The 27,366-nt window shown below is 46.5% G+C and overlaps 1 protein-coding gene across 2 annotated transcripts in view; it reads right to left on the bottom strand.

Moving 5' to 3' along the window:
• The window catches only part of LOC144169588 (uncharacterized), a 46,265-nt gene extending 18,899 nt beyond the window's left edge, over positions 1 to 27,366 (bottom strand). The window contains exons 1-3 of one of the 2 annotated variants that reach the window (XM_077698828.1): positions 27,141 to 27,366; positions 8,560 to 8,656; positions 6,372 to 6,457 (exon numbers count right to left, since the gene is read on the bottom strand). In XM_077698828.1, the coding sequence (XP_077554954.1) occupies positions 6,372 to 6,457; positions 8,560 to 8,656; positions 27,141 to 27,221 (264 nt within the window). In that variant the 5' untranslated portion in view covers positions 27,222 to 27,366. Of the gene's footprint in view, positions 1 to 6,371; positions 6,458 to 8,559; positions 8,657 to 11,528; positions 11,687 to 27,140 lie in introns of those variants that run through there. The other variant, XM_077698829.1, reaches the window with a different exon arrangement.

Raw genomic sequence — 27,366 nt, 5'->3', positions numbered from 1 at the left:
GGTCCCCGCCCACATTGGTCTGGATGGCAACGAGCGGGCGGACGAGCTGGCCGCCGGGGCACACGCGCTGCCTCCGTCGGACATGGTGGCTCAGGCGGCAGCGGACGACGCCCGCCTGCTCATCCAGCGACACATCCGGACCAAGCATCCGGACCCGCGGCTGCGTGTCGGAGGGGGCCTACCGCCTGTGCGGGCCTCACGCCTGCCTCGACGACTGCGCTCGGCCATCCTGCGCCTCCGAGTGGGGGACGTGTGGACGGCGGAGCGGAAGCACCGTCTGGGGCGGGCGACCAGCCCCTCCTGCACCCACTGCCGAGCGCCCGTGCAGTCCCTGCCGCACGTGCTATACGAGTGCCCCAAGTTTGCGGCAGGGCGGGCAGAGCTGCTGGTCGTGCTTCACGGAGCGCGGCCACTTGAGGACCTGCTTTGGCCCCCGGGCAGTGCTAGGGAGCGAGACAAAGTGCTCGAGGCCTTGGGTACATACCTGCGGGCCTCGGGGCTGCACAGCGCACTCCACTACAACTCTGCCTAGCTGCCCAGATTGTGGAGGAGTGCTGCTGCTGAAGCAGCTTCTGTACTTGTGTGTGTGCGTGTGTGACCCCTTTTACAAGTGTGCTGTGTCCTTTGTAGATTCATGTGTTGTCTATATCTGTAGTGTTTCTCTGTAATGTTAATTTTCCCAGTGTGCAACCCTTTTTTTTTTCTCTCTTCTGTGTTTTATATTTACCCTTATTCCCCTTTTTCCTTTTTTTTCTCTTTTGTGTTTTATATTTACCCTTGCGCGAGTTACATGCATTGTAATGTCAACCTTCTCCCCCTATCCTCCTATTCCTATGTATTCTTTTCTCCCTTTCCTCCCCCTCCCCCCCTACACCAGCAGGCGTTCCGGTGTCCGCCCCCTAGGCGAGACAAACTACGCCTGTTGGTGGCTTTTCCTTTTCCTAAGTACAATAAATACATACATACATACATTTAACAACTCTTTGTTATTAATGCAAATAAAACCAGATTATTTCTGTATTTAAAATTAGTTTACATCATGTTAGTTTATTTTAAACCGGCTTTATCCATTGTTCACTTGTTTTTTGACCATCCTATGACAAATTGATTTACCGTGACGGCATGAGACGACGACAGGAGACGCTGACAGCCCGAGCCCGTAAGGTGATTCGCTGCTAAAACAAGACGAAGCTGCCAGGAACATTTAATGTACATATGCATTCTCCTACTCTACTGTTCTTCACTGAAAAGTGCATAAACAGTGCCCACCGGTCCCGTTTCGCCATTCACAATTTTCGAAATCACAAGTCTTACGCATGGAAAAGATATGCTTATGGTGGCACTTCCGCTTTTCACGCTTCTGGTACTTTCTGCATTATTAAACTGTTGCTACAGAGAGTGGCGTATTTGTATTATTCATTCGGCACATTACCGATATAAACTGGCTTGCTCGCATAGTTTATTTTCCTTTGAGCTTCCTTTGACGGATCCTCCCGCCGGGGTGGCTGTGCTGCTGAGCCCAAGGACGCGGGTTGGATCACGGCCATGGTGGCTGGTGTTCAGATGGAAGCGAAAATCCTTGTGTGTCGAGATTTCGGGGCACTTTGAAGATACCCCTCCCCACACACATCGGAGGCGGGGGGGGGGGGGGACGTCGAAATTATTCCTGAGTCCTCCGTTACGGCGCCCTTAATAGGCCAAGTGTAACTTTTGCGCGTAAAACCCCAGAATTCCTTTGGCGTACCTGCAGCAAATAGGACTTTTAGGCTAGCATGATACGGTAGAACGACAATGGTTCCAGCGGTGGTGCTATGCTTGAACGCATTGATAGCATTGGAAAGCATCTCAGAACTGGAAAGCATCTCAGCTTTGAAAGCACTGATAGTTTACAATTGGGTAGTTGTGTTTCGAATGACGGATTTATGATTGATGAGAGCTAGCTTGCAGGCAGTCCAAAAGGCTTCGAATGACACTCTCGTGGACAGCAGTTTAGGATGAAACGAACGAAGAAACAATCGACGCTTTGAAAGGAGATAAAACGCGTGAGTGTGCTGAGTACAATAAGTATAAACTTTACTCACAGCTTGGTAAGCGCGCTAAGAATAAAATGAGGACAAATTACTTGAAAACATGAAACAAAAAGCAAGGCAAAGCAAAATTCCAGCTAGTTGCCCTGCCACCCCCCCCCCCTCCCCGACCTTCTGGTTGTTTGAAACCAAACATTGGGGCTCAACAGCTATATAAATCCATCGAACAATCACTCACTGAGATAAAGCATGAAGGGCTGTGGATTCCCCGTCCCTCATTATCGTTTACCGTCAGGAGCAGATAAGTCAGCAATATGCCAAATCTCCGGCTGGAGTTGGAGTATTTATTGACGAAAACAATGCACTTCAGTGGTACATTCATAGCGGTATCGGGCGATAAAGCTACCTTCTACGGAATTCAGGCAGAAAAACACGAAATAATTATCTCAAATGGCTTTCTAAAGAGCGATACTCGTCCGCTCAGCTGGCTAGAGATTTTTTTGGGTTCAAGGACGCCGGAAGTTCGGGCGTACGTAAGAGGGTCATGACCTCCCGCTGGCATGTTTAAGGCAAACATGAACGGTGCCTCACTGCTAAAGAGTGTACGCCAGTGATGTACTGGAGATTATATAAACATTGTGGGTATGTGTATTGCAGACCCCCTACAACTTGTCAAACCAACTCTCTCCCATTGCCTCCCTGTCCCATCCGCCAGCTCTTCCTTTTTTCGGTGTCGCATCCGGGGCCAGTACGCTTCCGGGATTGCTGACGGGTTAAGTTTAACGCAAATACTGTAATTACCCCAAGAATCTAAATCTGCAGTCTCTATTTTAATATACAAATCGGGCAACAAGCAGTCGTTATTAAACCATCGCCCCGGCTCAATCATGTAAACATCCTTAACATAACGTACAATATATGGATACATCACGGAGTTTCTTGAAGATAACACTTTGCGTGAGGACCAGAATTTCTGTCGTGGGTTTAGTATAAACTCAGCTCTTATATTTCTGCAAGCTCGGCTTTTTAAGACAAACTCCGTAACTGCCCTCCAAATGGAAAGCTTCTTAGCTAGTTTTCCTTGGTGAGGCCTAAATTAAAATATGCCAGCATTGCATGGGACCCTCACACTAAGCTTAAAATTGATAAAATTGAGCGGGTTCAAAGGAGAGCAGTTCGCTTAATATGCTCGAAATATTTACCATCTGATTCACCCTCTGTCCTAATGACTGCAAATGCCATTCAGCCCCTTGCGTCGCGCCGACTCAAACAACGACTTGATTTCCTTTTCTTGATACTTAACAGTAAACTGGCGATTGATCCATCACTGTATTTATATTTCCTATCAACTAGGCACACCCGACATCACCATTCCAATTTGCTTACCCCATACTTCTCGAGATCTGATACCTTTATGTACACTTTCTTCCCACGGACAACGTCTGATTTGAACAAATTGCGTGAACCCCATTCGTTGTGATTTACGTAGAATGAAGTGTATTATGTATGGTGTATGTTATTCCTGTTGATTTTTTTTATGTGCCCGTCCTGCTTGGACAACTTGAGGTCCGCAGTATGTACTAAAATTAAAGAAAAATATATAAAAATAACATTTCTCACGCTCTCGGCCTTGGTATTCAACATAATCCTTACCACCTTACCATCACCATCATCATCAGCGTAGCTATGTTCACTACAGTGCGAAGGCTCTGCGTAAGACGTTTAGCCGCCCCTGTCCTGCACTGGCCGAGTCCAGTATTGCTCCCACGAATTTTCTTATTTTGTTCTTCTACCAAGTTAATAGCCTTCCCTACTTCTACTCCCATCTCTAAATGGCAACTCGGTCACCCTGGTGATCTGCAGCCACATTTTGTAGCATAACATGACCATCCGAAGTCTAGCATTCTTTTTTAAATTTGAGCTATGATGTCTCTCACCCGAGTTTGTTCCCTGATCCAAGACGCTCGTCTCGAATTCCTGGGCGTTGCTCATAACATCCCTTCTTTTATGGCTCGTTCGGCATGGCCCAAGTTTTCTTTTCAGGTATTTAGTATAAGGTGCCTAGTTTTTAAATGCAGAGCATTTCTTAGCCTCGCCTGTTCCTGCGTCGGACGGTGTCAACAGTTCCGCGTCCGCAGCAGGTGCGCCTCTCCTTCCCTCCTCTCTCTCAACAGCAGCTGGCGCGCGCATGCGTCGTAGTCAGCCCGTTCGCTCCGTCGCGGTCTCGGCGTAACAGGTGCGTGATAGCAGCGCGGTGGGTCGTGGAAACGCGCGCGGCTTGCGCATGCGCGCTCTCCCCCCCGTACTGCTCTCCCTCTCTGCGCGCGCTGCAAATATAGCGGCTAGCGGTCGCTCGTGTTTCAGTCACTGCGTTGCTCCTTCCTTCCTTGGTTGACGCTCGTGCCCACGTTTACTCGTGTCTGCTACTCCAGCATCACGGAAGAAGCGATGGAAGCAACACTGCCTTCAATCAGTACTGAGGACCCAATGCTCTGCATTTACACGTGTTCCCCTCGCGGGAAGGCGCGGGAATTTTTCTCCCCGGATGAACTCGCTGACAATACGCATTGGTCGTGCCCCTTTAGCGATAAAGATTCACCATCCCACGTACCACTGCTCTCTGGTTTTGCTCTTACCGGAAACGGGAGTAAAGAAATTGTCCGTTTTTTTGTCATTCCAGAAGTGGCAATTTTGCAGCGGGATTCAGTTATCGAGGCGGCTGCCTGCATTTTTTTCTTCGAACAAAAATTAAAAAATAGCTGGTTAAAAAATGGTTTGGCGTATCAAAACTTAACATTTTTTTTTGGAGTGTAAGAAGGGGCACATTTTCGAGTAGATGTCACAGATCAACATGCTCGAGCGCGGGCTTTATGACGAAGAAGTGTTTTTTAGAGAGCGAAGAAAACATTTATCAGGGCCTTTAATACCCCTGTCACTCGGCAGGGTGAAATCGAATTTCATTCAAAACGAATGACATAAGCAGTTAATTTGGCCGTGCGGGTACACAGCGAAACAAATGTCATTTGATAGTAAGCGCAGTGGCGATTAGCACATTTGCAAAATTGCAAAATTATAGTTCACGTGCGTCTAGAATGTTTTCATATATAATAGATATATATATTAGATTTAACACAAAACAAATAGTTCTTTTTTTCGATTAAGAAGAAAATCACCGTTTAGATGACATAAGTAGACATCACAAGAAATCTGTATCAGGGTAGCGCGCGCATTGGGACGAGTTTATTTGTAGGTACGTGTTTGTTTGTCCTTTTTATTTGAAAAAAGGACAACAGGAAGGGGAAAATATAAGTTTACTGACAGTTTTTAGAAACAGCACATATTGATTTATTACTGAACTTTCTTGTCTAGTGACGCGTCACTGCTGTCGAGGGTACTCATTTTGCCGCTGAATGAGCTCCCCAACCTCAATTAGCTGGCAAGTGGCATTCGCCTCGAATGTCATTCGGTATTCTCGTGCAGCGCCGAACTTATGACACTTAGAGCAAATGACATTATGACACTTAGAGCAAATGACAGTGTCGTTGGATCTGCCGTGTGACGGGGGCATAAGCCTGCTTACGTCTTGGAGTGCGAAAGAATTGTCTTCACTTGGCGATATTCATCAATGACTCCTTTACTGCTGCATCGTTCTTGCGTCGCTTTCATTCTCTCGCCTTTCGGCTCCTCTCGCAGCATTCTTCGCCTTCTGTGACTCGGCCATGTTGGCGTATCTACGTGAACGACCGCCCTTAGCCGGTACAGAAACTGGCGGTACATCCGAAGCGCTTCCCATACCGAGACACGGCTTGATCTTCGACAGGCAGACGACACTGCACGCCACTCCCAATGGCTGGGGTGCCCCTGTTATCCTCACGTGCCGTTACGCACCCCTCGACCACATTGGCCGCGCCGTCACGTCCCCAGTGACGCACGCACTATGTGGGGCCACCGAGGCGATGGGGCATACCGTGCTCATTCCGTGCTCACCGAGAAGGCCTTGGTTCGATTTCCACCCAGGCCGAACGTACCAAATCTTGTCAATGCGATGATTCATCAGGAACCTTTCAGAAATTCGACGTAAATCCGAGCTTTCACGGCGTGTTTTGACGTCGGCCATTTTCGGTATCTATCCGCGGTGGGCGGTTATTCAACGACGCCGGATTTTTCAACTCACGAGTCCTATAATGGTTTCGCATACAAAAGAAAAGCACCTACACGTTCCAGCAATTCCGGGAGAAATTCTCTTAGGTCACTGCTCCTGTGCTGTCGCACAAGCTTTCGTCCTATAGATACGGGTTGGCTAACGTGCACGCGAATCATGATATGATAGTGGGGTGCCCTTACGATCTTGGATCCATAGATGAGTAGCAGGGAGGTCGACGTCCTCAGGAGGCAGTATATTCCAGGGAAAAGAAAGAGCATCGTGTTGACTGAAAAGAAAAAAAAAATGCAAGCCAGATTACTGGGCCTTCTAGCAATCTCGACAGATAGTACTAGTGGAAACTGTGCTGCGAGTGATGACGGATAACACTATTTGCAAGTCAATTATGACTAAGAAAACACGTCGTCTACGATCCGAAAGAGATTTTCGATGTCGGTTAAAGTCTTACAGGCGTTTTTATTACTGCGACGGCAGTCACGTGCTAAACTTCACGGTTTTGTGCTGTCGACCGCACTACATACCGACGCGGGCCTGTGCGCCAAAACATTCCTCAGGCTGCTCAGGGAGGAGATAAAGCACGTAAAGGAAAGAGTGGATTGTGCGATGTCATGGTTTCTAACATACCACTAACCCCAGGAAAAGCGTATGTGAGACAAACGGCATGAATGATGGAGCAAGCGAACATGCATGGTCACTATGTAACAGTTCCCTCCCTGCAATCTTGCAGCCTACTGGGATATGTGCGCTTGTGAAGAATGAGAACAAAGAACGATTCTCAGGATACACGAAAATTAAACTGCATTATGAGTTACCATGCATTATTTACCAGAAATAAAGAGTGAAATATTCGTTAGTGCTCGTCAATTCACCTGTCAGATACTTGTTTTATTTCCTAAACGAATACCAACCCGTCGCGCTGGCTCAGTGGCTAAAGCGTTGTGCTTCTGAGCCAAAGGAGGCGGGTTCGATCCATACCCCGGCGGCCGTTTTTCCGAGGAAGGCTCAAAAGGTTCAAACCACGGGGAAACAATGTTTGCTCTAGATAGATGGATACAGGCAGGCGGCCGAAAGAAGAAATAGCATTTTTGGCGTATTTTCGCTCGCTTCTATCAATCAGATTTCGAGGTATTTCACCAAACGACCTCATGTAGTGCCCCGAAGTGATGGGAACACAGGGGAGGAGTAATTTGCCTGCGTGCAATGTAACCTATAGAGCCCATGGGCTGCGCTGGGCAGGGAGGCGCAAAAAGGAACAGGTGATTGGAAGGGAGGTCAGCAATGAAGATAATCAAAAGGAACGATGTGAGGAATGGGGAGGGCCGGCTTTGTCTCCGGCTATCTTCATTTGTGTCTCACCTCCCCTCGCGGAATTGCTTACATTCGCGGAACGACGAAAATTCTGTGCCTGTTTGTGTCCACGCATGCCTTCATGCTTATCCCGACTATACCTCAGACGCATCCGCATGTATTTCTCCTCCTTTCCACCTCGATTAAACCTCGGCATCGCAAAGTCTGCGGTAACGGCTCATACCGCTCAGTACGGCGAATAGTCGGTCATCGTCGTATTCTGCCTCTGCGGCGACAAATGCGGCTGGATTTGATCAGTTTTAACTCAGAGAGGCATAGCAAAGAAGATCGCGGGGCATGTTAGTGGGCACTAAAGTTCCACACAATTACTGGCGCAGAAAGTAAGCACGGGCAGTAAAGACAGACACTACGAACGCAACTCGAACTGAGCTGCCGCGAACCTTGTCTTTTGGTTTGCTTGCTTATGTTTTGTTCTCTTCCTTATCTTTTGTTAAAAGCGAAGCGCGCGTTTCCTTCCTCTTTTGTGTGCCACGCCGGCAAACTTGATTTGATAGGAAAAGGGCGTTGCTTTTCGGTAACTATCCTGGACGGTTCTCGTTTAATCTAAACGGCTCTCGACCTAAATCGGTGTTTTCAGTAACTAGATTACAACAGATAAATGCACGGAAAGCAAACGCCGCGGCTTCCACTTCGCCGGCGATCGTCTATGCACGTCATTCTGTTGACTGCTCCTTTGACGTTTGCGTATTCTTTTAATACTGTGCGGAGCACAAATTCACTCCAATAAACTTCATTCTTCCAAGAGCTCTTAGACGTCCTTGGCTTCGTAACAATACTTAATTTATTCTATAAGTTGAATTTAGAGTTCGGGGTGTACTGCATTTACTGTCACTCATCCTCTTTTAGTGCGAGAAAATCATGTTGTAGTGCAGTCCTGCAAAACGAAATACCTTCAGCGGAAATTCCCGCAGTAACGTATCGCACCCATGACCCTCGCGAGCCATCGGGTGTTTTTGGAGCAAAATGAAGATGAGAGGTCAGTGTATGGTCTGGGTCTTATACCTTTGACGGCGCCTTCGTACTCCGGAATGATGCGGCTGTCGGTGGAGGCCACCATGACTCGCAGGAAGGCTCCCAGGGACCCGCCCATCGACAGGGCCTGCAACCACGAGCACCATGTCATCGAAAGCCGAACGTATAGCCGCGCGCGGAAGGACATAGAGTCACTATCTAAAGGGCGAATGACATGCACAGACCTGCACGCCTCTGGAGATGAGCCACTCACTTTCACAACATTATTCCCTCGGGTTAGGGAGGGGGGGGGGGGGGGGGCTTTTTCAAATATAGTCTCTATCGCTGTATGCCCACAAACATCACCAATGTTTTTCCGGTTGCTGCCCTGGATGTACTGGTTTTAGGTGATGTGCAGATCGAACGTAATGTCAGATTGATTCTTGTTTCGTTTAACAACCTAAACCTACTGAGCTGTCAGGAGGAACAGTGCAACGTCATTTTGTAGTCTGATGACTCCCCCTCTTTCTCGTTAAGCTGTGAGCTAATCTCCCTTTTCATAGGCTCTGTGAATTCCCTCCGGGTGAACTCGCGGGAAACCCAAGTGCAAAGAGAATCAACCGCGGGCGTCATTTATAGAGCAAACTCTCGTTACAGGGAAGTTTATTTATTCAAATTATCACTTTTTTCGAAGAGTCCCCCAACCCTGATTCAAATGCATGCATTTTAGAATAATAGACTAGATTACTCGAAGCATTTCGATATGAGCTAACTGGCAAGTTACGGGTGCGTACTCATGACGGCGCTCAGACCGGGTGAGCGACGGTCCCCATCGCCGGGGAAGTGTACCTGCCCTCCATGCACGAACCCGGGAAACGTTTGATAGCGTCCCTCCGACCTTCAAGCAAGCGTCTCGGGAGCTCAAGGTCAAGCAAGCGCACGCGCGCTTCTCCGCGTCGACGGAAGCTTCACCTATCACGCTTCGGCTATCGACCGAACCAGTTCACGGTGGCGACTGCTTTCGCAGTGAAAGCGCCTAACCGTTCGTTCGTTCTAAGGGGGTGGTTGTGAAGAGGGAGATAGATGGAAAGAGTAAGGGCGCGTGCCGTTAAAACATTTGGTACAAGAAGGATGCTGTGAAGTCCCAAATGAGTTTAAAATATCACTCATATCACTCATATCAAAACGTCACTCACTCACTCACTCACTCACTCACTCACTCACTCACTCACTCACTCACTCACTCACTCACTCACTCACTCACTCACTCACTCACTCACTCACTCACTCACTCACTCACTCACTCACTCACTCACTCACTCACTCACTCGCTCACGCTGGCTGCATCAAACATCACAGCGCCTTCGCCCCTACACCTGCACTGGGTCGAGCAACGTGTGTGTTTGTCTTTCCGTTAAATTGTGTGCGCGTTCCGCTGCGCACTCTAGCTCGGAATCAGAGCTTCTTCTTGACAAACCTGGCTTAACCGCGTACAACCGCGGCAAAGTTTATGGCTACGATTGCATGTATGTATCGTGACCGGGACGCAAAACTCTTTCTTAAAGACGAGCGCCATCGGCGCTCGACAGAAATAAAATTTGCTCACACCTTTCGCCGAAATTATGTGTCACCTGTACGTTGTGCGCTAAAAATCATCTCTGGCCATCCACCTTCACAGAGTGGAATGGCTTATAACTTTTTTTTTCGCCGCGCTCCGCAGCTTTCTCACCGAGCGAACGACTGCCAAAGCCGTCGCCATTCGCGACGACTGACAAAATGCTGCCGTCGTTGCCCCAGCTAGGAAGGCTGAAATACACTCGCGAAATACATTCCTGCTGAAGATGCCTGGGACCTTGCATGTTGTGAAGCAATTTCGAGTGTGCGGTCGGCGGCACCGGCCTTATTCTGTGCCTAATATGCTGGAGCGGGCATTCCTCGTGCCCGGCAGCCAGCTGGCTAGTTTACTGCCATTTTCGTACCGTGTAATATCTCGCAAAGTTGTCCAGTTGCCATGACTAATGCGGCGGTACTTACTGAGCTTCTAAGGGGCGGTCGTACACATCGAATTACCGCTTATATCGAATATTTTCGCCATCTCGTGCACCTCGTCATAATGGTGGTTTACTGTAGTCGTTCTTACTCTTCGTATACCCATGTTTAGTTCGATGGGCTCCGTTGCCCCTTCGTTGCCATGGTGGCACGACTAGCCTTTGCAAGACGACATTCTGGAGATGTGGCGCGGTGGCTGTTCACTCGATTCCCAGCAGTATCTCCGTACCACGTATAAAATGCCTTGCGGATATTTTTCAATATTTTGATCAAATAATGACTTTCTCTTCGCGTCCCGACGCATATAGGGAGTACCTCCCTGTCCTTCACCGTAACAGCATAATGAAATTTAGGCACTGCCGGATCAAACGAAACTTATGCAAGAGACGTCAAATTTCAATCATGGTCACGTACACATTTGCCGTATCACATTTATCCAATTAGCACTACGTAATGGCTTTATATTTCCCCATATTTCCTCTATTTCCCCAATAGCCCCTAGCCCTTCTGCCCAACTACAATGAAATAAATCTGCGCCTCAAGCGAAAAGAACCGCACTATGAAGTCATTTTGAGCGTTAGAGCTTCTTTCAGAAACATTAAAACTGTTTTATGAACTTCATATTTCCAATCCAGTCAGCGTTAATTTAGCTTAATACTAATTTTAAAAGAGAACTTGGCAGAAATCTCTAGACGTTTTGCGTAAATTAATCATCAGCAGTTGCAGCCCACATGCATATTTGCACCCTGTGGCTTTTACATCTCAGGAGCCTATTGCGGCCATCTCTTAAAAGTTGCATCGAAGAAAACGCAAGGTTTCACATTAAAAGCGAGTACGCTGGAAAACACCGCAGTGCACACAAAAACTTTCGAGTCCAATTAACGCCGTGCAAGTAACGTGAAGTCCCGAAATACTGGAGACTAATTCCGGACATGCTTCTCCCGTAAAGTTCGCTCACTCTATCGGCTTACCGCGGTGACATAGCCGATGATGGCGCATGCGAAGCGCGGCGTGACGAATCCCCCGAACGGCTTCACGTTCGCGAGCATGTTGGCCCCCGCTCCGCTGTCCAGGCGCTGTCACTCCTGCCCGCAGGTCGAGATCAACGCGAGTGCCGGAAAGCCCGATCTTCCCCTACTCGCCGATGCCTCGATAAAACAAACGCGCGGAACAAAACAAAGCAAGCGAAGAGGACGAGCGGGTTAGGTCATCAGGAGCGGTAAGAGCATCCCGATAGCCAGTCAACCCGGCTGCAGCCGATAGTGAGCTACGCGCGTGGAGACAATGCAGCCAGAGGGTGAGAGAAAGCAGTATAAAAAGGAGGAGGAGGAAGAAAAGTAAATACAGGCAGGAGCCAACTGATATCTAAAAAGAAATATGTAAGACCAGCGGGAAAGGACCCACACGGACGTCCATGGACTTGAAATTATTCTTTACTAGAAGAAGCAATAGATCCCGTACAGACGGAACACCCCTTCTCCCCTCTTCGCTCGTGTACAGAAGAAAGGCAGCAGAAAAGCGCTATCACATGTACCTGCACCACCCCATCCGCCGCACCAAGAAACGAGATTTCTTCATCAGTGATAACCAGTGACGGTTGACTAACGCAATTGTCCGCTCGCGTCTTTATCACGAAAGCTTCGAGCAGTTCCGCCCGTGCTTCGACGCTCCTCGTGCCACAATGGCCGCACCTTTCAGATATGGAGGGCAAGCGCTCTGGCGAGCATGTAATGCCAATTGTCATTGTCGAGGCACGTGCAATCGACGCTCGCGAGCTATGCCGTTCGTAGAACCCGCTTCCTGCCGCAGCATGGCAGTGGAGTTTAATGCACGACACCGGCTGCGAGTTTGGTTCAGCGCTCCGTTTTGCAAGAGCCTTCCTTTGGCTCATTGTTATCGATGAATCCCGACCAAATGCGAGCCACGGGGCAGGTGAGCACGCTTCGACTAGCCCAGGGCTTCATCATATCCCGAATCACCTATTCTATATGTACCCTCCACTTGTCTACCCGAGACAGAACTCAAAAAAGTAAATGCCGCAATTCGGGAAGCCTACAAGCAAGCCAGCGGCCTCCCAGCAAGCACCTTCACAGACAGACTGCTCAAGTTCGGCAGCCACAACAGCGCAGAAGAATGAATCGAAGCCCACCTCTCAGGTCAAAAGGTGTAGTAGTATGGGAGCCACTGAAACCGGCAGAGCCACCCTCTCCCGCCTCGGGAGTCTCAGTCCCATTTCAAAGTACGCCCACTTACCTAAGAGGTACCCAACACGGACATTTCCTTAGGGATGAGGTTTAAAATAATCGAAAAATCATCGGCGTACCTAAAATATATATTTACACGTGTGTCGTCCAGTGCTTCTTGTATCATTTAGGGTCACATTTTCTGAAACGCAAGACAACTGCGAGGCAGGAACTTATACGTATACCATTTTTTATAGCACAAACAAGTCATTACCGTGTTTGAACATAGCGGAGAAAAGACACAGTTAAAAGCTCAAGGAAGGTTGGCACTGTTACGCCGCAACTAGTCGGAATTCATCCATCCCGCATTTTCCTATCGGTTCGCTCACTAAGTTAATTGTGGGGATTCATGTATATCACCTCTTAAATGTCCGCTAAAAACGCTGTGGGCTGCACCCTGCAAACTCATTATTTAAAATTTCTGCCAGACCTAGCTTTTCACACACACACACAAAAAAAGAGTCATCTGGTTCGATATAGAAGCCCGACAAGGACGTTGCGTTGGGAAGATGCATATCACGTTCTGCCGAAAGCCTTCTTCTGTAACTTTGCTTTGAATGGGCATTCTGGCTTATTATTTCCAACAAAGAAAACTTGCAGGAAGTTTCCGACTGCCTTTTTGCTTTCGGTAGTTTTACTTCAGCATATGCTCAGTGTTTTACATCGCCACAGACTTTATTTTTTTGCAGAAGCAAATGAACCGCAAAGTGACGAAGCCAAGGCTTGTCAGCTCGTAAGAGGGTGATGTTCTTGGAATCACTTTGAAAGTGTTGCAATAGGGCACTGGAAACCACTGGAGGTGTGTCAAGTCTCTCCCGGGCGGCGGTGTGAGCCGCGTGTTATGTGCCCCAGGCGTGTGTCCCGGGGACCAGACGATGCGGATGGCGATGCCTTCCAGTTGAAGGCCTCGGATGGCGCGTAGTATATTCGTGGCCGTATAATTAGGTGAACATGTTCGGTTCAATTCTTTAAGGGCGACGTAAGAATCCGCAATCATGAGAAAATATTTCAGTAAGCGTTTCAATATTTGCGAAAACTTTGAAACAGCAACTCCGACAACTGGCACTGGAGCCCTTCAGCGTCGCCCACTACCGTCGCACCAGCTTAGAGGATATAAACAAACATTGCCACACTAGCTGAGGCTGGCCTAGTAGCAGTTTTAGTTCTAAAACTCTATTCGGCTTGTTTTATACGAATAAATAAACGACTAAAAATTATACGCATCATAAAAATATTATAATGATACTGACGCTTTATTCTGTTTTCGGTGGACATTTCCACCGAGGCTCTGGTGTCGAGATAACAGATTTGCTGGCAGAACGCAGTCGAACGGGTTCCGCAAGCTCATTCGGTCCCTAATGTCATTTTGATCGATTTCTCGTGTCATCATCATCATCATCATCATCATTTATTGAACCCTTAAAGGCCCCTTGCGGGGTATTACATAAGGGGGAGGCAAATGCACAATTCAACAGATGCATGATTGTCAATGGTACAGAGCATCATCGTGGGTGAACTACATGATAAAAACAGTGTCAGCAGAAGGAAATACATGGAAGAAAACGGCAACAATTGTAAATTTACTAACAAACAAATGATTTGTGATTAGCTGTTTAAATTTTAAGGGGTTTTGTTCGTGCACTATGGATTCAGGCAGGTTATTCCAGTCTTCAATGGCTGTAGGTAAAAAGTATTTGTTGAAAGCGTTAGTTGAACCATGTAAGCGCTGTAAACTTGGAGAGTTAAAGAGGCGACGCGATGAACGGGTGGGAGGGAGAAGAGCGGTATTGCGTTGTGACGGGAAATTATAGTATAGTTTGTGCAGAAGGCAGAGCCGAGTGACCTTGCGGCGAATTTCTAGGGGAGGGAGGTTGAGTGATCGTTTAATAGGGGTAAATAGTGAGGTGATAAATCTGGGAGCGCGATTTTGAATTGCTTCTAATGCGTTAATTAGGTAATTTTGATGAGGGTTCCAAATAGCAGACGCGTATAGTACGCGTGAAGGTTTCGTAAGCTAATTTTCGGATTGTGGCAACAAACAAACGTCATTTTGAACGAATGGAATTCGATGGGAATGACATTAAATTTGCCGTGTGGCCGGGGTATAAGGCGCGTTGTAGCGGAGGGCTCCGTATTAACTTTGACTACCTGGGGATCTTTACCGTGCGCCGAAATCTCGACACACGGGCGTTTTCGCTTTTCGCCTCCATCAAAAAATTGGCTCCAATCCACGCTGTGACGGTGATTGGAAAGCAAAGCTTTGAACGACACCCACAGCAATTGCCCATGAGACGTCACCTGAATTCACACACGTGGCTCTACAAAGTGTGAAACCAGAGATTCTGCCAGCCGTTACCTGGAATTCGCAGGGGCGGTGACCCGAACGCAGCAGCAGCGTCGGCCACGGCCGGGCTAGAGCGGCGGATGACGCCGCCGGGAGAGAAAACGGAGAGGAGCGTCTTTTGAAGGGTGAGACAGCGCAACCAAGCCACCCTGATGTGCTAGCTTGGGGCTACAACACCGCGCGACACAAGCGCAGACACCGAAACAATTCGGTATGTGAGCTTAGTGATTCCCATTTATACCGAGTTAGTTTAGTAAGTTTGAGAATTGCGAGAAAGCTAACGGAACTTTTATAATCGCTATTTATCAGAACCAGTTGCTACTTCCGCCTTTTGTAATACCTCTTAAAACACAACCGAATTGGTAATGAGCAATTTAGAAAACGGAGTCCCATTCGTGGCAAGCATGTGCGCAAAAGGTGGCGTTTCTCTAGCGGCCAGATGTCTGTATGTGGTTTGTACATTCTGTTTTACCGCCCTGCAAACCAATCCTTAACGTATGTTTGCCGTACAACCACTAAATTGCGTCGGGTGCCGGTTACCCTGGACGTGCTGTCGAACAAGTTAATCAAGCCGTGCGAAGGCACCGCGCAATGGACACGAAGCTCCACCAAAACAGGCCCAAAACAACCGTCGCTAAGGCAGACGACAAAGCCGTACCGACGACGACGCCGCCGGCGAGCAGGCATTTCCGCGCGAGGAACGCTGGGTAATTTGCCGCGCCATCTCTAGTTTTCTCCGTGAGTGAAACCTTCCGCCTCCCCCCACTCCCCCCCCCCCTCCCCCTGCCGACGCGTTGGGAGTTTGTTGTACCGCAAGCCACGAAAAAACAGTTGGCTGGTTAAAAGCTTTGCTTAAAAAGCGGCTGCCGCGGCCGGGAATCGAACCCGCTTCCTTGGGCTCAGCAGCACAGAGCCTCAGCCACTGCATCTACAGGTTCATATTCAATGTTCTTACCGATTTCGTCGCAATAAAGTTTTACTAACGATGCATTACTCGCCCTGCGTTTCTGGGTTAAATGCGAAGCATATATTGATGTCAGTTTCTTGGCGTTGCTCGGATTGCGTTGCTTGTTTGGTGCCGCTTTGCTGAAGCCGATTTCAACTTGTTGCGCAACACCCGCGCCAGCGATATTTCACGAAATGTATAAAGCCAAACCTGAACCAAACGTAGCCCTTGAGACCCTCGAAATGTTTCGTTCAATCGGGACCTTCGCAAAATCCGGAAAAAAATTGATCCTATGAGCAAATAAGTTATTCGAAGTTGTTTGTTAAGTAGGGAAATTAATCATAAAAGCAAGGTTCAATACAGTGGCCGCTGTGTGACAAAAGAACAGGATCGGAAAATCACGCCTCTCCTAGTCATATTAGAAGCAAAATATCTATTTCAACAACGCAAATTAAAACCTTGTATTCTATGAGAAACCCTCAAAGCGATATCATCTGAATTTGTATTGTTAGTGTCATTTATCTCTGCTTGCGGCAGGTCAGCCATTAATTTTGCACCGACCGCCCTCACACTTACGCGCAAACAACGCACGATGTTTTTATTAGCTTCAGTTCATACATAGTCACCTAAATCGCTGTAGATGTTCTTTCAAAGCGGCAAAGATTTTGTACAACTGCGATGCGAGACAACAAACACCGAACAAACTAAACCGTGAAAAGTTGTTTATTTTTATTACCAAAACGCCAAGAAGTAAACAACACCGTGCTACGAAATTTAACCTTGACGTCAGCCGAGTGCAATATTTATTTTTTTAAAAAGTCAAAATTTTTTCCCTTTCGGTATTATGCTAGTCATCGAAGCACAATGCAGCACCGCGAAGGTGCGTTGGGCAAGTACTTTGTTGCTATTGCGGTTGAACAGGCAATAAAGACGCCTTCGCTCTCGTGACTGATAACGTCCGCGGCTGATTAAGGGGATTGTGCAGGCCGGAGCGGGAAATTGCCCAACCTTTTTCACTCACGTGCAATATTCTTGCAGCTGTGAACAGAACAACACTAGAGGAGAAAGTCCTTACCCGCACCTTGCTATAAGTGTGCTTGACACTATCCGCCAAGCTGCATTGCTTACAATCCAATACCTTTACAGTGTTTTTCCACGCGCCATCCGACGTTATCACTCTGCATTTTTTCGCACTCACGGGAAAATCTCCATGCGCCCCCTTCCCCCACGCACCCAAATTGCATCCTCTTTCTCTTGTATTTGTCTCGTTGGCGTCTGCATTGCTTGGTTTAACGCATATTTCGAGGGCTGTGCGTTCTTAATGCGAAACATTTTTTACTACTAATTGTGGTTTTAGAAGTTTCGCTGGATGCGTTGTGAGCTGGCTTTCTGCAGCTTTTCATTAGGCGCTCGAATAAGTCACAACAGGTGCCATGGACGCAAGAGGCGGCACGCGCGGACAAACTGAGAGACACGCACGCATATATATATATATATATATATATATATATATATATATATATATATATATATATATATATATATATATATATATATATATATATAGTAAGGAAATGAGGGGCTCGTTGAGGAAATACAGAAACATAGGTCTACAACGCCAAAGGAGGCATAGGGGTGTGGTTAGGCTCTATTTTTTACTACGGTTAATGAAGTTAAGATTTTTTTTAATATAAGGAAGAAAGAAAGAAAGAAAAACACGCGCCCAGAGTGGGGACCGAACCCACGCATTTCGATTAGATCTCGAATGCCTTACCAATTCGGCTATCTGGGCGACTGTGTTCTCCTTCACTTTCTGGGCTATTTATATTTACTAGAAGTGTATCTGACGCTCGAGGGTGGTAGCCAGCGCCACTCTGACTACACGGGGAGAAGGGGACCTTCTTTTTAACCCCCGGGGCGTGACTCAAACGTCTACAGCCTGTCATGAGTGGGTAACTGACGGGAAGCCCTCTTATGCTACCTAGGCATCAAGGCTGCCAGAACCGAGACCCTCGCTAGGCTTTCGCAGAATAATATAGTAAGGAAATGAGGGGCTCGTTGAGGAAATACAGAAACATAGGTCGGCAGTCTACAACGCCAAAGGAGGCGTAGGGGTGTGGTTAGGCTCTATTTTTTACTACGGTTAATGAAGTTAAGATTTTTTTTTAAATATAAGGAAGAAAGAAAGAAAGAAAAACACGCGCCCACAGTGGGGACCGAACCCACGCCTTTCGATTAGATCTCGAATGCCTTACCAATTCGGCTATCTGGGCGACTGTGTTCTCATATATATATATATATATATATATATATATATATATATATATATATATATATATATATATATATATATATATATAGCGGATCAGAATGGGAAATGAGGGGCTCATTGAATTAAAACAGAAATAAGGGTCCGCAGACAAGAATGTTAAGGAAAGCAAAGAGGGGAGAAAGCGGTAGGTCGTTTATTATCGTCGAAACAGATTCAGATTTTTTAAAAATGCCGCCCGGTTGGGATCCGGACCCACGACCTCCAGAATACGCGTCTGGTGCGCTGACCACTACGCTTTACAAGCCATTACAAAGCCATTACAATACAATGACTTCTCCCTTACTAACAGAGGGAGGTTCGTACTTTCGTACTTCCTAGAAATTACAAATAATTTCAAGTAATTTCGAGTGCGAGTGATTCTCCCGAGCCGAACAATCCTCAGCTTTTAAAGACCGCAAAAGAACAGCTGAGTGAGAGAGGCCTTCGACCTGTAGGGGATATAAATAGGGCGCTGCTGCAGCAGCTGCAGATAGTTCTAGTGATGGCAGATAAATTCTGCGTGTGCTTTTTTCTCTCGTAGAGATTGCGCGTCAACAAATGAATCGGTGGTACAGTTCTTTGTTTGCTGCGGTTGGGGTAGCGATGGCAGTATCTGCAAAGCGGTTGAGAGAGTTGTCACATCAGCCAGTTCTAGTCTTCCTCTTTACAAACAATCGGACAAAAAAATAAAGTTATCTCTCTCTCTCTCTTTCTCTCCATTCCTCCCTCTCAAAAGCATGCAGCCAGTTGCTCCGCGACAATAGCTGCATTTCCGTTCCCGTTGCAAGGCTGCCATGCAAGGCAAACTGGTGTAAGCGCGTATCACGTTAAAAAAAGGTCACACAGTTTGAGTTCATAGTCTGTGATTACTGAGTGCGTTTATCTTTTCCGAACTGCAAGAAAACGCAAGCAATAGAACGGTCGATTAAACTTGCAGTAGGAGTATATACAAAGTATTTATTTCGATGTCCTCAGTAGGCCTTGCTACTTCTAATGGACTAAGCCCGGCCGTGGCGGCCGCTTTTCTGGTGGAGGCGAAAAGCAAAAACGCCCGTGTGTTGGAGATTTTGGCGCACGTTAAAGATCCCCAGGCGGTCAAAATTAATCCGGAGCCCTCCACTACGACGTGCCTCATTGCCTGCGTTGCGTCGGCGCCTTAAACTCTACAATCAAGCAATGGACTAATCATCCTGCAATGTCGCATATTTAAGCGTTTGTTTGTTCTTTATCCGCCTTTATTTAATACCTGGCCCCAATTCCGTAACTCAAAACCGTCGTTAAAAACCTGACCTCGTACCTGCGATTGCGTGTTGGCGTTACTAAGCCTCCGCACTAACACCAAGCTCGTGACTCACTTGTACGAAACAACGGCATCCCGGCAAGGGTAACACAACCCGAGTACCTCCACAGCCGGAACCGTGTAACACCCTGCGTTTGCCCAAAAAGGGATGAATTGGCGGAAGTAATACAGGTAATTTAAGTAATACATTTAATGCTTTCTGTTCGCTGATTCATAGAATCACTCATTTTTTTTTTCTACCGCATCAATCGCTCTTCGTATCACTTGTCATCTTCCGACTATGTAACAGCTAGCTAAGCTGTCAACAACAAGATGCAATCTTAACTTGAACGTTTCCCCTTACCACTCACGCACTGACACATTTAAATTTAGTTGTTTTTTTCCGTGCACAAAAGAACTTTGGAATTCCTTGCCAGGCCACGTGCGTCCCCCCAACGAATAAATTTTTGACTGCACTTAGATAGAAGTGACCAATGCCTTCTCTAACACGGGTATTGTATTTTCAGTGATTTCTGCTTGGTCTATATCTAATATGTGTGGGCTCTTTGATGTGCCCGTGCGCAGGGAACTTAGTATGTGGTGTAAAACATGCGCGAAAATGTTGTATAAATACGCATCCCTTGTTTATTGTTATGTGAGCATATGGCTGTGTACTTTTTGTTTAATTTGTTTTTATATACGACTGCTATACACCCGCGCATGCTCAGAAACGTTGTACATTCTCCCCACTCCTGCTATAGCCCCACAGGGGCTGCAATATGTTCAAATAAATAAATAAATAAATAAATAAATAAATAAATAAATAAATAAATAAATAAATAAATAAATAAATAAATAAATAAATAAATAAATAAATAAATAAATAAATAAATAAATAAATAAATAAATAAATAAATAAATAAATAAATAAATAAATAAATAAATAAATAAATAAATAAATAAATAAATAAATAAATAAATAAATAAATAAATAAATAAATAAATAAATAAATAAATAAACAAACAAACAAACAAACAAATGACCGGGTTCAGCAGGGATGGTAGCCCTCCAAAATATTCACCTCATATATCTCCTCCAAATCGATAAACTAAATAATCTCGGGAAAGAGTGTGGGAAATACGAATGAGTATGCATAATGAATAAAAATGCTTAATTGGCGTAAGTAACGCATATAATAGTTTTAATAGCGTGAATGGAGATAATTGGTCGCTCGAAATTTTGGAAAGCAAAAAAATAAAAAAACGAAAAAAATAAAAAATTACAAAAATGAACTGACGGGGAAAGAAAATACGCATCCTGCACACCTTCCCCAAAAAACGAAGGCTAAAATAAAAAAGTGTGGAAAATAATGAAGAAAATACTAAAATATATCGCGAAAACTGACCAACCCTGCCTACGCTTTGCATCCCCAGAAAAATGCATAATTGGCGGACTAAAGGCATTATACAGTCAAACCCGGCTATAACGAACCCGGATAGAGCGAATTATGCTATATATCGAACAAAAATATTTCAGTTACGAAAATACATGGGAAACATATTCCTTATAACGAAGTTCACATGCGATATATCGAACCCTGCGCGCTTAGAATGGCCGTCGAAATGCATCGTCTCAGAGCGAACACGGAGCAAGAGCCGCGACTGAGACACTGCGCCTCGTACGGAGCGACGTGACGCCTGACACTTTCCGTAACTGTTTCCGACGCGCGGGACTAATGACGGAACCCGTCCATTCAGCGAGTCCGGACCAAGACAGCAGCATCGGTGAACTGTGGGAAGAACTCGCCAACGTTCCCGATGATGTGGCGAGTGAAAGCCGTCCGACGCTTTAAATGAAGCGCTTTCGGCTGTCGATGTGCTCCGCTATTGCTTCTTCGATTTTGGAGGACGCGGACTCGAACTGGTTCAAACACTGTTTCGTGTAGAGAATGCTATGCTAGTTGAAGCCGCCTAAACGAAAGTGAAAACAAAAATTACCGCTTCTTTTTTTTTCCAAAGTGGGCAGTTAAGGCGGAAAGTAGCTTTATCACTCGCAATAAATGGATTATTTTGGGTATAGTAATGGCTACTTTGCTGTGTTCGTTTCTGCATGCGGGGATGGCGGAGTTGGGGAGGGGGGGGGGGGATCCCGCGGATTGCGATCTCGTAACAGTAGGCTCGTTATAGACGGTGTTGGCTATATCGAACTATTGGATATATCGAACTAATCGCGGTGCATATTGCAGTTCGCTATAAACGGGTTTTACTGTATTCGCTATAGCGGGGTATATTTACCTCATTGGCGAAAATAAATAAAATAAAATTAGAAATCAAAGCCCCTTTCATCAGAGGTCGGACAAAGCCCGCATCCAGTGGGCCCCCCCCCTCTCAGTCCCTCTCTCCTTCAAAAGGCCAAACGTCTGTTTTGTTACGAAAACTCCGCCTCCCAGAGGGATGTCACAACAGAAAGTGAGGAGGGCCTATCAATTAATCCGCGGCGTTAGGCCGCTGATTATTGGCCGCAACAACAACAACCTATCGTAGGTGCGTGTGCAGATGGTCATGTGACCCAACGCTTCGTCTTGTGCGGATGTTCACCAGAAGTTCGCCAAACACGTTGACGAACAAACAACAATAATACAGGACTGACAAACCCGCAAACCTCTTCCAAGCCTTCAGAACGGTCCGTCGTACGTACCGTTCGTTAATGGAATGCCGGTAATAAAGAGTTATAGCAGAGCGGAGAAGCGGTCCCGGTACGGTACCCGGTAGGCGACCGGCGCCACTGCGCGTGCGCAGAGGCGGAAAAACTGGCTGTGCGCATGCCCACGTGTAGAGCCACTAAACCTGATTTAATGGCTCTACGCACGTGTACCCGCGGGTATCGTACTGAGGCTGGTTCTCTGCTCTGCTATAACTCTCTAATCACACTTTGCGCTCGAAACTACCCTTCTTTTTAGTGCTTCCCAAATACCAAGACGACTCGGCGAGGCGACGGGTTGTAACGTGGAACGAATCAACATGCGCCTTGAAACCTTGGCCTCTGCAACCGCGCCAGACTCATTGTCGCATTTCTTCATTCAATCTTTCAGATCCCTCAAGTGACCTAACCGCACCCGTCTCTGCCGACCAGAACGCGGAAGTTACCCTGTTAAACAGAACCAAGGCACACATCCCTGGTTTCACAGAAGAAACGGGGAAAAACATCCGTCAAAGGTGACAATCGCTCCTGGCCTCAAAAGTCCCCTCCGAGAGTATAACACACAAGGACGTGTGAAAGGGCCCCTATTACGTCTGTATTTCGCCCCCTTCGTACACTACGTCTGCCCCACCCGGAGTGAAAGCAAAGAAACACAGTTGAGTCAACAAGCTAACCAACAATCATGAGCTGCCGAACAATAAAGGGCCATTCCACTCCAAACATCCCAGAGAGTTCGCTTGACCATCTCCGATTAAACTATAAAAACTCATGGTTGATCACTTCCCTACATTATTCATTCCCATAGCCTATTTTTGGAGGAAAAAAATTTTCTGTCTCTTACAGCCATCTGAAAACCGCGGTGGTGACGAAAACCTACGTTGCGAAAAAAAATGGCAAAAATAAAATAATACACGGATCGCAGTGAAACATTTCCAGGTGATAGAAAAAGAAGCGCGCTTCCTTGTTACAATACATTGACAGTTGCTAGTGTGGTTCAAAATGGGCTTTACGGTGAAGCAAAGTGGCGTTCGTGAGCAATGTTTACCGATTTTTTACACCTATTGAAACTTTTGTAGAGACAATGCAGCTGCATTCATTGTTTATATTGTTGACGGTAAGTGCGGAAGAAAAAAATTCACGTATCTCCACGAAGTGAATCATGACGAGTGGGCGAAGCACTGTGGATCGTTCTTACCGTGATTCACCCGTGAGAGTGCTTACTGCTGCTAAAACGATTTTCAATCCAATCCAATACAATTCAATACAATTCAATTTAATCCAATCCATTCCATTCCATTCCATTCCATTCCATTCCAATCCAATCCAATCCAATCCAATCCAATGCTCCTCGCGCATGCGCAGCACGGCTCTCCAGGAGCGCTCTCTCTCCCCTCTCTCTCTCTCTCTCTCTCTCTCTCTCTCTCTCTCTCTCTCTCTCTCTCTCTCCCTCTCTCTCCCCCTCTCTCTCTCTCTCTCTCTCTCTCTCTCTCTCTCTCTCTCTTTCTCTCTCTAACATCTTGTGAACCTTTCCTTTTGTTCTTGTTAACCTTTTGCGAACTTTTTGTTCACAGATGTTTCGATTTACACGGTGCTGTGCCGTGAGCACAGACGCCGGACGCCGGACGGACAAGTCTCGGCCTTAAGGTGCTTCAAACATAAAACCTAAAATACGGTAGCCGGGAAGCGGGTAGTTTCAGCGTGATAAAGACATGAACTTTGAAAATTTTGCAAAATTGTCCATGTTCATACGCGTATCGCGCTGTGTGGCGGTCAATGTAAAAATACAGGCTTAGGCTCATTTGAAAGGGTGTACAAAGGGAGATTATTTCAGAAAGTTTAATCAGAGTACTTTTTTGTTTTCAGCCAGAAAAATATTTTTATATTGAGCACCCACCACGGCCCCAGTCGGCGGGCCATAAGTCCGCTTCACTGCCGCGACGCTTCCTGCGCGGCAGCGGAGAGATGGGGCGTCAGCGCAGGTCGATCCACCGCACGTTTCATTGGTTTCTTACGATGCCGCCGGCTTGGTAAATGTGACGCCACATGCATCCTCAGGCATTCCACGGTGCCAGAAGAGAAGCGTGTTGTTGATATTTTGCAATTCTTTCACTTAGTTCTTGGAATTATGAGGGCAAGGATAACTTGCTTGAGGAATACTTTTTTTTTTGCAAACGATCTACGACTTTGCTGCACGCTTCGGAGCAACAGGCGCGCGAAGCTATGCGGATTAGAAGCAAGGATGGTATTATTGGCGCACCTAACATTAAAGCAAGACTCCCCATTAGCGAAGAAGCGAAATTTTCAATTATAAGATTTTATGAGGATGGTCCCGTTTTGTACCGTCTTTCCGGAAGAAAAGACGTAATACGCGGTCACCGAAAGCGACTGCTCTCGCTAGTTCTGAGAGAACTGTGCAAGGAGTCGGAAAACAAACCTGCTTTCAAATATGTGCGGATCCTCTTCGTTTATACAGATCCGCCCGCCACACAGCGTTTTCTCAGGCCAAAGTGGCGCACATGCAGTTTGCGTCTGCACAGAGCACCATAACTGAAAACCGATGCTTCATGCCGCAGGCTTGAAGCAACCTACAGAAGAGCTGATGTCAGCAGTTGTGTGTAAGGTCGTCGACGAAGACTGCATGTGCAGCCTTTGTCCGGCGTGCCCCGACAAATAGGCCCTTCTGAGCATTTTGGAGAAAGCTCCAGATATGGACAAAGTTTAGGATTTTCATGTTGGAAACTGGATCGAAGGTGTTCGCTGCGTACTATAGAAAACTGTTTTAAGTTCTTCAAAATTCCCGGAACAATTTTAGGCACTGTTGAAGATCTCAAGATGCACCACTTGATAAGAAAACAGCAAGCAAAGTTCGTGCGAGAGATAAAAACCAGCCGAAAAATTAGGGGAAGATGGTTGTTTTAGACCTCGCAGAGTATTATAGCTTCATCGCGTAAGACGCTTCACAATCGCAGCACTGGATGTATACACGAGCCAGGATACACCAATTCATGGCATTTATGGCATGGCATTCATCGTTCAGGATTTCGGGGCCTCTGTAAAATCGCTTGCAATCATTTAGGGCTGTCTTCACCATATGACAAAGGCCGCGGCTATATTTCGAGTTAAGGCATGAAAACTTCGTAAGCGAGAATTCCCTGCTGTCTCGGAAAAATTAACTATTTTAAAAATGGGGCATCATAACACTACAAGAATAAGAAAAATTCTCTAAATTTGTGCTGCCATAAAAATGAGTCAATTTATTGGCTCAGTGGAACTTTTATGCAACGTCACATGGAAAGAGCGCTTTCGACGGGGTTGGTGGTACCGTTAAGCCATTGGCAGCCAGCTCCAGCCTTCAGAGACCTTAACATGGACAAATAATTACACCCCGCCAGTTTTTTTACACGGGTGGAAAAGAACACTAAAGTATGTTCCTGTTTGGAGTGCCAGAAGAAATAGCTGAGGAAAAAAACAACTCTCAAGAATGTTTGAGTTGACAACTTCTTTGAAAGGTACCGGCACTTTTCACCACACGGTACCATACCCGCTTTTTAAGTGGCAAACAGCCCTCGTCGGCGACCAGGATGGAAACTGCAGCCTCTTAAGCGCATCAAGACCGAACCAGCAGCGATCTCCTACTACACCTGTATCACCTCCGTGAACGCAGCGTTGCGGAATTCACTTAAGAGCACCAACAACTAATCATCTGCCGATGACGCGCTCCCGAAATCCTGAACAAGCCAGCCGCACTCCTTTAGAGCAGCTAGCCGCGCAAAAACTAAAAACGCGCGCGACCTGCGCTGACGCCCCACCTCTCCGCGGCCGTGGAGGAAGCGGCGTTGCAGCGAAGCGGACTTACGGCCCGCCGTCTGGGGCCGTGGTGGGTGCGCAATATAAAAATTATTTTCTCGCTTGAAACAAAAAGTACTCTGATTAAACTTTCTGAAATAAATTCTCTTTGTACGCCCTTTAAAATGAGCCTAAGCCTGTTTATTTTACATGGACCGCCACACAGCGCGATAAGCGTCTGAACATGGATAATTTTGCAAATTTTTCCAAGTTCTTGTCTTTATCACACTGAAACTACCCTTTTTCCAGCTGCCATATTTTTCTTAAGCACTTACCGTCAATAATATAAACAAAGTATGCAGCTGTATTGTCGCTACAAAAGTTTCATTAGCTGTAAAAAAACGGTAAACATTGCTCATAAACGCCACTTTGCTTCACCGCAAAGCCCATTTTGAAACACACTAGCAACTGTCAATGCACTGTAGCAAGGAAACGCGCTTCTTTTTCTATCACCTGGAAATGCTTCACTGCGCTCCGTGTAATATTTTTTTTTTTGCAATTTTTTTTTCGCAACGTAGGTTTTGGTCACCACTGCGGTTTTCAAATGGCTGTAAGAGACAGAAAAAAAAATTTCTGGACGCTGAAAATGATCCAGCGCGCAATTTTCCTTTTATAGGAATCAATATACGTTTATTCCTCCGCCAAAAATAAGCCATGAGAATGAATAGTGTAAGGAAGTTATCAACCATGAATTTTTATAGTGTAATCGGAGATGGTCAAGCGAACTCTCTGGGTCGTTTGGCGTGGAATGAACCTAAATGATCACGACCAATAAATGAGCCGTGGTGCCCGAGCTTAAAAACGCCGGTAATGACACTGTTCAATTACCCTTAGGTACTCCTTTGTTACAATGTTACATTCCATGCCTCATACAAATATCCGCCCGGAAATTGCGTACACGAGATGCACTTACCCCTGAGATAAAAGCGATTACCATCACCGCTTTTGGCGGGGTCACCAGGCCGCAGAAAGGCTTGAACCTTACTCTTGTCATAGTGTCATCGGGATCGCTGACACAATATTCTTTCGCATACCATCGATGAGCTTGCCTGAGACCAACCAGACGATATCGGTCCCCGAGTGCGTGGAGTTCCCTTCTCGGCTCGGAGGAAGAGTGTTCGCACCTTCCAGCCACGCAT

Source organism: Haemaphysalis longicornis, unplaced genomic scaffold (assembly GCF_048455015.1).
Source record: "Haemaphysalis longicornis isolate Haplotype H1 unplaced genomic scaffold, Haemaphysalis longicornis Haplotype H1 scaffold_2, whole genome shotgun sequence".
NCBI lineage: Eukaryota > Metazoa > Arthropoda > Arachnida > Ixodida > Ixodidae > Haemaphysalis > Haemaphysalis longicornis.
Note: the sequence above shows the minus strand (reverse complement) of the source record. Positions and strands in the feature narration are given on the sequence as shown.